The sequence below is a fragment of the Scardinius erythrophthalmus genome (assembly GCF_964197995.2).
Source record: "Scardinius erythrophthalmus genome assembly, chromosome: 25".
Lineage (NCBI taxonomy): Eukaryota > Metazoa > Chordata > Actinopteri > Cypriniformes > Leuciscidae > Scardinius > Scardinius erythrophthalmus.
Window position 1 is genome coordinate 6,589,857 of NC_138245.1, and position 12,423 is coordinate 6,602,279.

At 39.7% G+C, this 12,423-nt stretch overlaps 1 protein-coding gene across 2 annotated transcripts in view; it reads right to left on the bottom strand.

Moving 5' to 3' along the window:
* The window catches only part of fhit (fragile histidine triad diadenosine triphosphatase), a 371,806-nt gene that overhangs the window by 243,853 nt on the left and 115,530 nt on the right, over positions 1-12,423 (bottom strand). For both annotated transcript variants that reach the window (XM_081356986.1, XM_081356985.1), the window contains exon 3: positions 9,769-9,890. In XM_081356986.1, the coding sequence (XP_081213112.1) occupies positions 9,769-9,874 (106 nt within the window). In that variant the 5' untranslated portion in view covers positions 9,875-9,890. The remainder of the gene's footprint in view (positions 1-9,768; positions 9,891-12,423) is intronic.

Consider the following 12,423-nt stretch of genomic DNA (forward strand, 5'->3'; position numbering starts at 1 on the left):
TACGTGTGCAGTGTGAACGCACTTAAAACAAAAAAAAAAACGGGAAAAAAACGAACTGCACAATACTGCAAACAGATCATGGGCCCTATTTTAACGATCTGAAACACAAGTGGCAAAGCGCAAGTAACTTTGTGGGCGGGTCTTGGCGCTGTTGCTATTTTCCCGGTGGGATAAATGACTCTTGCGCCTGGCGCAAATCTAAAATGGGTTGGTCTGAAGTAGCTTCATTATTCATAGGTGTGGTTTGGGCGTAACGTGAAATAAACCAATCAGAGCGTCATCTCACATTCCCTTTAAGAGCAGGCGCGCTTTTTCTAAAGCGGATTCCTATTGTAACGGCGGATTTGCCAGGCAACGCTCTCGTCAGGGACGTTGGGGATGGAGAAACCCACCCAAATTAACTTCGGTTAAAAAGGCGTATGATAATTTGGATAAATGTGTAAGCTAGATGTATGCTTTTATAATACATTGTCTATCTATCTATCTATCTATCTATCTATCTATCTATCTATCTATCTATCTATCTATCTATCTATCTATCTATCTATCTATCTATCTATCGTAATAATGTATGATTTGCAAAAATGAAAACTGCTGCTTCTGTGTAGATGAGAGAATCAAAGTGTATGCGCGTTGTGCACACGCTACATTGATTATGGCCAAGCATGCGCCCTTAAATTAGCATATGAATAACATGCGCAACGCGCCACTGACTTTAAACTATTTTTTCCTGGTTAGTGGCGCAACTGTTTTCTAAATCCTGTAAAATAGCATGAAGGAACGTTTGCGCCGGAACACGCCTCCTTTTTTGCGCTGAACCGCCCAGGGAGCGCAAGTTCATTCCCTAGTTTAGCGACGTGCTTCTGTGGAGGGAAAAACGCGCGTTGCGCGGGTGCAAAATAGGAATGATACATGCGTCCGTGTTCAAAGTCAATTGCGCTGGGTGCAAGATAGGGCCCCATGTGTGAAATGGACGTTTGTCTAATAACGTGTTTTGTTGGAAACTTAAACAGTCATAAATCTCACATTAGAAGAATTTCAATACTTGCAATGTTAAAGCATTATCATTGTTAGTATTCGATTTACCACCCAGCCTCAATCAGTGCAGTGCTAGATTTGTCTATGTGTACTGTAAGAACTCAATGTGAGATCTTCACAACAAACAAATCAGTAAAATCCACGACAAACAGGATAGCCCATAATGCCAGTAGATGTCAAAGTCTTAAAGTGACTCTATTGTGCTATTTTAAAGGTTCCTCATTTTGTATTGGAGTCTCCTACAATAGATTTGCATGCATCCAAGGTCAAAATTATTTCATAATATACATTGCACATCACCTCATTTCTCAAACAGTCTGAAAACAATTTCAGTCTCCCTAAACCCCTCCTTCCACACATAATTCATGCTGGTGCTCGTGAACGGAGCTTCTAAATTGTAGTCAAGTTTGATTCCATTGACAATAAGTGTCTATTTATCATGTTAATGTACCCAGAGGTTCCAGCATCTGCCAACAGCTTAAATAAACACTATTACAAAGCTAATGGAAGATTGGTTGAGCCAGGTGTTGAAGTCTGACATAAAAAAAGAAAAAAAATGAATTAATAATATTTTTTTAAATGTCAGACTTCAACCCCTGGCTGAACCATTGCTGTGGTCTCGCACAACCAGACATATTCTGGCCTAGAATTCTGATTGACATGTAAAGCGTCCAGTAGTTTAATCACGGTTCTGTTTGCTGTAGCCGACTTCACGAGCAGATATATACGTCTGAGAGCAATAAAGATTTTTCTGTGTTTGGTCAATGATATGCTATGTGGAAATTGTCAATGGACTACAGAAAGAACATCATATGCCCCCGCCGCCATATCAAACACTACTTGTGGTAAAACAAGACAGAAATATTGTTGAAAAAAGTTTTGAAACAGAAGATAAGTGTGTGTGGAGGAGGAGAGCCAGACAGACTAGCTTATACCTTTCATGTGGTTATGTGTTGGGATGTGGACTAACTTAAATCACACCAGCTAAAGCCTCCGGGATTTTCCAGCGTAGCCCCAGGCACCCGCTCCACACACACAACTCTGTGTTTCAGGTGTCATACTGATGTTCAAGAGCTGCCGGGGAGCTTTAAGATCTTTGCCAAGCGCTGTCTACCTCTCCAAGCTCTTCTGAACTGATACATGTACAAAGTGAACAGCTTTGATACGAGACAAAACCTGCTAAGCCCACCAAAAGGTGTAGAGAGCCCAGAGCCAAGAAAACAGCACAGACTCTCTTCTGCAACACATTCACCATAACTCAAGAATGATCATATCAATCTACAAATGAACAGAGAACCAAAGGGTTTGACAATAAATAAAACAAACAAATCAATAAATACATCAAATATATTATAATAATATTAATATATATTGATAATAATATCTTAGCAAGGGCTCAAAGTTAGAACTGGTCAACATATGCCTATGGTACAGTGTAGCAAATTATCATATCAGCATCAGTAAGTAAGTAAGTAAGTAAGTCAAGTTTATTTATAGAGTGCTTTTTACAGATAACATCACTGTCAGCTGCTGATGTTTCAGAATGGGGAAGCACAGATGTCAGTTTTTAAGAGTAAAACCAAGCGGCAACATTCTAATCTGAAAAATGAAGCCTACCCGCAAGTGCGAAAAACTGCAATACATCGAAAATCCACTAGAGGGAGGTCCCAAAAGGGAGCAAATGTCTATAGACCACCATGTTAAAATGTCCGTTTTCACAGCATAAATTCATGTTTTTACAGGTTGGTCCCATGGACTTTTATTGTATTTTTCGATAGGTTCCGAGTGCCTGACAACTGTGAGGGGGGTGAATTTTTTTCTAACTCGTTAGTTTAGATCGTATTTAGATATAAAATGTATGACAAATAGGGGCGTGGTTAACTTTGATTGACAGCTTGATTGACAGCTGATAACAGGCATAGGCTGCGCCAAGGAGAATGACAACATAAGAAGCGCCATTTTTTAACACAGATGAAATATAATACTACTGTTTCTGTATCATGAAATGTAGTTTTAAGAGTTTTTCAGGTGAGAATGTAGTTGTTTAAAGCTCAAATCTGTGGTTTATTTATAAAGATTTATGAAAATTTTATCCAGTTGTGAGATCCAGACGATCAGCGGATGCTCAACGCTCATGTACCCCGCCTGGAACAGCCTTTCCTCGGCTAGTTGTTCTGACGTTTGCCGCTGACTCTGGCGTCTCTGTAGTGGTTAAACATGAGATATAATTCGTCTTGTCTATATCTAACGGGCGATTTTTGGTCTCGTGAATCTATAATTTGTTCCCTGGCCAATTGTTTTGGCTGAGGGGAAGTTTCATAACTTTATAAGCTATTTAACTTTACCGTTGTATGGTTAGACTAGGGCGCTGACTTTGTATGTTTGACTGAATTGTTTGCTTTATTTGTATAGCTTCTTGTACCTTTTACTTATACTTTTATAATAGCTAATATTGATAAAACAGAAATTTAACAAAAAGAGACTGGGTTGAGTTTTGTCATTTTAAATTTTAATACAACGAAGATGATCTGTAATGTTGTTTACTGCAACATCTGTTGTTTAGTACAAATGCACATATTGCCTGGACCATATTAAAATGTTTAGTATTTTTATATTATATTTAAAACGAAAAGAGGCAGGTTTGTGTTTTATATTTTGTTTTGTTATAAATAGGCAAACGTTATATGCAGTGAATATAATCAATACGCGTTGCCTGAACCACATTTGTGTGGCTACAATGTTTAAGATTTCTTTAAATGAAAACAAAAAGAGTTAGTATGGTGTTTTATAACATATTTCGTTGCCTAAAATATACATACAGAGATAACCGGAGTAGCAGAGCGAGCTGAGTGACGCGCGCTGTTCTGTACTTGATATAACCGGACTCGCGTCCTTTACCCATATATGGATTGGCCAGAAGGTGGGCGGGGTTAGGATTTCCCAAGATTTTCCAAGATGGCGCCACGCATACCCCCCATAAACGGCTTCAAAACCGTTCTTCAGAAAGTCTATGGGTGACGTCACAGACGCTTTGTCCATATTTTTTACAGTCTATGAGTAAAACCAGCAAACAATGATATGACACTCAAACGGACACATAGGCTCGTTTGGAGCGTTTGTTCTGGAACCTGCAGTGTTTTCTCCCTTAGTTTGATTTGTTTAGGCATATTGACTTTATGTAGCCTCATAGTGTTGTGATGAAACATCTGTCTTCCGGTTTGTATTCCCACAGCATGAAGGTAAGATCTTACGGATTTACGAATGCACCACTCTGTGGCGAGCAGGACGAGGTCGAGGGCCGTGGGAGGACGGCGCGAGGCCGGTGGCGTGATTAGTGATGAGCCACACCTGCGAGACTCACCGGTCTCGCATCTCTCACGGAGGAGCGGAGGCATAAAGGAGGAGCGACGACAGTGAAGAGCGAGAGAGGACAGGCCTGATTTTTAGTTCATGTTTTGTTTCTGTTTGTGTCGCCAGCAGTCGTCCGTGAGGGGCTGCTGGCTTTTACTTTTATTATTGTATTTGTGTATTTTATTTATTAAATATTGTTGAATGTTCGCCGGTTCCCGCCTCCTTCTTCCCATAACATCATACCTTGCTACATTGGTGCCGAAACCCGGGAAGGAGGAGGAACGCGCTGTCAAAGAGCCCTTGCCGCTGTTGGGAATCCGCGGTGCCATTCGAGCATGGCGGGCAGTTTCCGTCGCCATGGACGCTCGAGGCGGTGCGCTGGAGTGAGTTGCCGGGGGGACGGTCGAGCTCGCTGCTGGCCGCCTAGGTGCTGGAGGGGCGGCTGCCGTCCGTTAGGGAGCGGAGGAGTCGCTGCTGTTCGCCGTGGGCCGGAGCCTGCTGCCATCCGCCATGACGGGGAGGAGCAGGGAACGGGGGACTCCTGCCGACTGCCCGAACCCGGAGGAGCCGTCGCCGTCCACCAGGCGGCGGAGGAGTGTCGTGCCGTCCACCGAAGTCTACCCAGCGTCACCGCCAGGCACCGCGGAGAAGATCGCCCAGCTGGTGGCGGGCCAGATGGCAGCGCGTTGTGGGAACCGGACCAAGATTTTTTATTTAATTTTTTTTTTTTCTCTCTCCCCTCTCTCGTCTCTGTCGCTCCTCATGCTTCCGTCTCCTTTTCTCTCGCCTCGTCTGTCCGTACCCCCAGGTACCGCAGCCGCCGTGATCGCCCCCCGGCCTGCGAGGGGCGATGGGGGTATGTGGCGAGCAGGACGAGGTCGAGGGCCGTGGGAGGACGGCGCGAGGCCGGTGGCGTGATTAGTGATGAGCCACACCTGCGAGACTCACCGGTCTCGCATCTCTCACGGAGGAGCGGAGGCATAAAGGAGGAGCGACGACAGTGAAGAGCGAGAGAGGACAGGCCTGATTTTTAGTTCATGTTTTTGTTTGTGTTGCCAGCAGTCGTCCGTGAGGGGCTGCTGGCTTTTACTTTCATTTTTTTATTTGTGTATTTTTTATTAAATGTTTATTGATTGTTCGCCGGTTCCCGCATCCTTCTTCCCATAACATCATACCTTGCTACACACTCATTTTAAAAATCTTCCCGGGCAACTGACATTTGTTATGAAATCCGCTTTAAACATAACAAAGATCATGATAACTCTACAATAAGTAAATCCACCTCACCAAATAATTATTCTTTGGCAGTGATGCCATAGAAATGAACAGAGCTAACGCAAAAACAGAAGTTCAAAGAGAAAATTCTAAAGATGACTGCGCGCTTGCTTCTCTTGTGCATAAGGTCTATGAACATGGTGATTGCACTCGGATCCACACCCAAAAGATAAGTTTGACCAACAACGCTGGTCTCAGCCCGCTTGAAAACGAACTCTGGAGCGGATGGCTTGTGGTTGGAAAGCAGGCTGTATCACAATCTATGATGACTAATTACGTGTGTTGCATGAAAAGCAGCAGTGTTTGTTCTGCTAATGCCTCTCAAAATCAATCAAGGATTAACCTGGAGCAAAGACGAAGTGAAATGCCTGTTTGAAATTTGGTCGGATGAACATACCTGAGCCTCCAATACATGATATAATGTTCATGAAACATGCAGATGGTTGCTCTGAGCACAACAGATATCAGATGAAGTGAGTCTTACTGTTTTTATTCACTTTTAACTTTAATATTTGGAATGTCCACCTTTTGCAGCATTACAGCAGCACATCTCTCTGTATTTCTTCTGAGAACACTAATGTTATCCCATGCTTTCTGCAGCTGAAGCCAAAGGCTTTCCTTTGAATGTACAATAGATCTGTCCAGTTTATTTTCTCGCCCCAAATCTTCTCGATGGGGTTGAAGTCTGGGCTTTGACAGGGCCAGTCCATCATTTTCAATGTTCCAGCAGATTCCTTTTGTCGCAGGTAGTTCCGCCAATAGTTAGAAGAATGTTTTAGGGTCATTGTCCTCTTGGAAAATAGCAACTGAAACCTCTTTAATATGCCAAGTGTTCTAATAACTTTGGCCACCACTGTATTTCAGAACAACTGTCCAAAACACATAAAAAGATCAATGAACCCTCGATTCTTGCTCAAAATTATAAAATAATATACAGGGCTGTCGAGCGATTAACCTTTTTTAATCTAATTAATTACATGATGTGCAGATTAATCACACATCAATTTTGGCTGAGAAAAATTACCCCCACAAGATCATTAAAAGTAATTATTGTGTTAAATGAAGATAGCCTATTACAAAAAAGTAGCTTTGGAAATAAATATTTGTTATCTGATTTAACTTAAAAATGTCCCCATTTACTTCCACTGCAACCGCCTTACCATTTGTGTTTATTTATTCATTCATTCATTCATTCATTTTATATTAATGAAGGGTAAGCCGGAAATTCATGCATTAACATTTACGTAATTTTTGTGGTAATCATCATTATGCCACAAATGCTGTTGATTGAGCTGAACTTGTATTTAACCTGGAACACACTTGTCACTTCATTACATACAAAATATTAAGAGTAGCACTAAATTTGGGTACACAGGAATATTAATAATGAAGCACTACATTACAAATTCCATTGATAAACATACCATTGTTGCAATTCTGAGTAAACATTAGGGGAACTTCACTCTATATGCCTCTTTTCTACACAACAGCAGCTTTTCCCTTTAGCTCTCATGTGAATGTTACTTCCTGTGCCATAATGTTTCACGCCTCTTGGACTGCGAGAGTAACAATTAAATAATGCTAATGCATTGCTTATGCCCTCCAAACACTGCTGCTTCTTGTTGGGTTTTAGGTTTGTGCTGCAGTGGCCTATAATGCTGTGAAAAATTGCTTTCCATCAAAAGTTAATCTAAACATAGTGGCTTATGTAAGACAGAGCAGCACTTGAAGATCTTTTTCCGCAAAGCCAAGGACTTATTGCTATTCGAAAAGAGAATAAGGACATTATTCAAACAAATCAGCAATGGAAATCATGCAAATATATGCAAGGTTTGCATTTGCACGTTGAGCACTAAGATTAATAGACAAAAAAAGTATCCGCCTTTTTTTTTTTTTAAGCAAAGCAAAAAAGAGGAGAATGTATTAAGGAGCATTTGATGATGATTCAAGGCATTTTGCTTTTCATGTTGCGTGCATCAGAGTCAGCTTCTGAAAAGAGTACAACTTGTGTCCGCAAGATTTAAAGAGGCGCACAAAACAAGAATATCAGAATGATAAATTTAGGCTTCCAACTAAATAAAAAAAAAAATCATCAAATGTATTCCATAATATGGCAATTAATTTACTGCAATTATAGTTCCATATAGAAATATCTGCCAAATGTAGTAATTCAAAGACTTTACATTATTGCTGCAAAGTAAATCATTATATGGATATTGCAAAAAGTGGCTTTAGAAGTCAATATATTCTTCATTTTGTTTTATGCAAATACATGAAAGTATATACAAATACATTATCGGGGGCATGATTAATTGGATTTTTTATGTTACATAACTGTGTGTGTTTGTGTGTGTGTGTGCGTGCGTGTGTGTGTGTGTGTGTGTAAAAATATATTTGAGCTGTCAAATCAATTAATCACGATTAATCGCATCTAACAAAAGTTTTTGTATATGTAATGTGTTTATTTTATTATATTTCATAACTATATATATAGTTCTCTCCTGAGTTTGCTTCCGTAAAAATATTTTAGCGCCATTCACTGGACATTTAACTTTGAAACTGTCGCGAAAAGTGCACAACGCAACGTATTTTGCGTTTTGCAGAAATGTTGCCTCATACGTTTTTTTTCGGGGCTGGCAGTTTCTCTGTAAGCAAAAGTAAGCAAATACATGCAAATATATATTACGGTACAGATGAACGTGAATATGGCATTTTTTATTATCTTGGAGTTTGTACGCATCACCGCAGTTCTGAATTTAAATGTCCGATGTGCCGCTAAAAGATTAATGAATAAAATATTAATACGATTTTAAAATAATGTACACCTACACTATACCCTAAACCTACCCGATAGTGTTAACAAAAGCAAATGTGACATAAAAACGCAATCGTAACCACGCCATTTTATCTTGTTTTTGAACTCTGGTCTTAGAGCTCTTTTATCGTGACCCGTCTTTCACGGGATTCGTACCCGAGCTCTCCGCATCACAAGTACAATTCTGTACCAGCTGAGCTAGAAAAGCCGAACATATGGAGCTGTTTGTAATTGTGTGTGAAAACAATTAAAAGTGCTTGCTATTTTGCTGCCTCTAGAGTTCATTTCTGTTAGAAACTGCAGTGATATGTAAGTATTGGTGCGTATTTTGCGTTTGCCGTTGTTTTTCCAATGAGCCTGTGCTGGAAACTGCAGGCATTTAGCTTCATCTTAAGGGGCTTTCGCACCAGAGGAACCTTTTCATAGTTCTTAGAACTATTGGCGGAAGTACCTGGATTTTAGCGTGTTCGCACCGCAGGAACTAGGAATGATTTTAGTTCTAGGTTACTCCTTTTGGAGGAACTAATTTAGCTCCTACTTCAGAATAGGGCCTAAACCAGCACTATAGGAACTACCAGTGACGTTAGTGTACGCTGATTGACCGAACTCACGCGAAACACAAGCACCCGCCATTTTTAAAAACGCTGTGTAAACACACAGATTATAGCCTATATATTTCTGCTCAGCAACACTGGACATCAACCACACGCCAAATACAAATAACGTTTCATTACTGTCTACTTTCTATGTATAACAGTTCTATCTAATAACGTATTAGACAGGACTGTTCGACACATCGTAAACTAATGAACATGGAGAATGCGAGCGCTGTATGCTCAGGCTCTGCCGTTCTCAGCACTGTCAAAATAAAAGTCACAACAACAAGCGCGACTTACGTCACTTCAGAGCTCCAACTAGCGGTGCGAATGCAACCAGGAAAATGTTCCTAAGGGAACAATTAGTTCTCGGGGAACCACTAGAACTAAGTTCTTAGAACTACCCACTGCGAAAGACCCTAAGTTCATTACAGTTCAAAATATACCAGTAAATTGAAAAACTTTTAGCCAATCCAAAAGCTTTCTTCCCAAAGATGACCTGTTCTGAAAGGTTGTATCACAAACATCTGCTGATATGGCCTAATGCGAAGGTCAGACCAAACAGAACTGCTCTTCTGAGTACACTATATACCACAGTAAACAGAGATGACAGGGGAAAGACAGACAGAAAATCCTACCTTGCTTCACCTCAGTGTAATACCCCAGTCACTATGGTAAACCCGAAAAGGATACGGCCAGGCACGACCGGCTTTCGGTTGACAAGTGCGAAGGACAACTCCGTCTTCAAAAACACAGCAGAGGACTTTATGATGTGCTGCCCAAAGCGTAACGTAGCCATAGCGGATCAGCGATTTCTGTAAGACAGAGATTCACACAGTCAATGACAAACAAAAGTGTCCACATTGAAGAAAAGGAAAAACATTTTTAAACATTTATTTTAAAACACATTTGGCAGGCTCTTTAAATGTCCTCTGTTGATTTCATAAGATTTTGAAAAACTTTACATCATTTTCAAGAAAAGTTACAGTTAAATGTCAAGTAGGCCTATATGGTAATATTTCACTTACACTTTGAACACAAATTATATATTTTCCAAGGTAATCATTAAGTTTTTGGGTTGCACCAAATCCCATTTTACAACCTGAAAATGTCATAAAAACGTCAAATGATCAGATATTGTATTGAAGACCTTGACATAGTCATGAGGGTCTGCAGGGATCCTCACTATGATACCATTTCCTGTTGTATGTTGTTGTTGTTGTTTCTGAATGTTTCTGTGTGTTGGTCGCACCACATGACTTTGATTTGGCGTTAAAAGTTTGTCCAAATAAGTAGTGAAGCAGTTTAGATAAAATTACAGTAATATATAATAACAGATAAATATACATTCATTAAAATAATACAAAATATATTTTATTATATATATATAAAATATATAAATATATAGTTATTTTTGTATCACACTGAAAAACAATCTGATGTGGGATTTACTTTGAAACAGTTTGCTAGTAAATTTCGTACTCTAAACATACTCTAAAAATATTTGTTGTTGTTGTTGTTGTTTTTTTGTTGTTTTTTACTTTGTGAAACAATGTTAAGGTACATTTTACAGTGCACCCTAACATCTCAAGTCATTGTATAAATTGCATTTATTTTTATTATTTTTAATGAATTAATAGGTTCAAACAATGTCATTAGCCCAATAGTTAAGGTTACCCTAGGAAAACTGATATGATAATCCTACAACATGTTACTCTTGTCTACTCTATTGTCTACTCTTTTAATTGTTTGAGACAACATTCTGCATTAATTAGAAATTCTATGAGTTTCTTCGCTCATTTCGGTCTAGATGAAAGGCATCTCATATAGCAAGACTTGAAGTAAACAAATTGATGGCGAGCTATTCTAAAACAGTCTCAATGGGAGATGTCAATGATAAAACGAATATCTGAAACAGCGAGAGTTCAAACAAAGAACAATCTATAAAGCAAAAAAAAGATGCATCTTGTCGCACTGGGAGGGCTTTTTAACGCCCACAATTACAAACAAGTATCGACCAAGATCGGCGGCCTCTTGCTAAATTTAGGCAACTTCTCCAGGGAATTTCAGTTCGCATTGATCAGCTAAAAATATATTAGTGCAGTCGCATTAACCATCCCAGGTAGAAATAAAAGAACAGTTCAACTGAAAAAAAGAGACAATTCTGTAATCATTTACTCACCCTCACGTCACTCGAAACACATTCGATTTTCTTTCTTCCATGAATGATGACAGAATTGTCATTTTTAGGTGAACTATTGCTTTTAACTGCTTGTGAACACCTAGTTTGTCTCCTTTTTTTACCAAGTGAAACAAATGTCAAATCAGTTCTGCATTTACTGTAACATAAGGAGAAAAAAATGGCACAAAATAATTCATTGCCATGATTTTCCTTATAAATGTAATTATATGTAATAACCACAGGGAGTTGGGTTTTTGTGTGTGCATGAATTATTAAAATGGGGTTAAAATAACCTCACAGATACACACACGCATAGGTGCACTCAAAATGACCCCACACACATACACACACATGCATGCGTGCAGAATTATTCACAGGCGTACACAGAAAATCGAATATTCTTTCTCTCTAAACACACACACACACTCACATAACACATATAATTAAGGAAAACATGGAGAAAAGGACTCATACTGTGCGTTTGGATACTATCCCAGAGGATGGAATCCAAAAAAAGGATGAAAATGAAGAAGAAAAAAACAGGAAAATGGAAAATGTGTGCATACCAGCTGTCTCGGGCATTAGCCTCCTAAACAGATTCCAACAATTCCGCAATTAAGAATCACAATGCTGCAATTAGCGTGTCGCAGTTTGCTATGACCTAATTAATGTGCATCTCCCGTGTGCTTAACAACACGCATTTGGCATTTTGTTCCACGTCAGGTATGGCAAAGCACATGTGCGTGGATTGAAGTGTGCAAGAAGCGGCTCTTCCGCTGTGATCTGATATCAACATTTCCGTCAAACGTGCTTGTGACTCTGCTCGCAGCAGTGGCGGTCACGCATGATTCGCTGGGCGTGCGCTCGGCCTGCATTCCACGCAGCGTTATTGCGCCGGTTACGTGTTTAATCCTTATCTGTAACCTTGACTGCACAGATTGCTGCTCCAGCGTGTAATCGGTGAAATCCAGAAGCCTGCTCGCCGCTACTGATACATCAGACACAATAATCCCTAAACTAATTCAAACACACACACACACACAGCCAACAATGTAAGGTTCACCCAATGAAATTCAGCTCAAACAGTTATTTTTTGATATATGTACACTGTAAAATATTTCCAGACTTTCACAATATTTAACTGTGTTTTTTTACAGTAAAATACT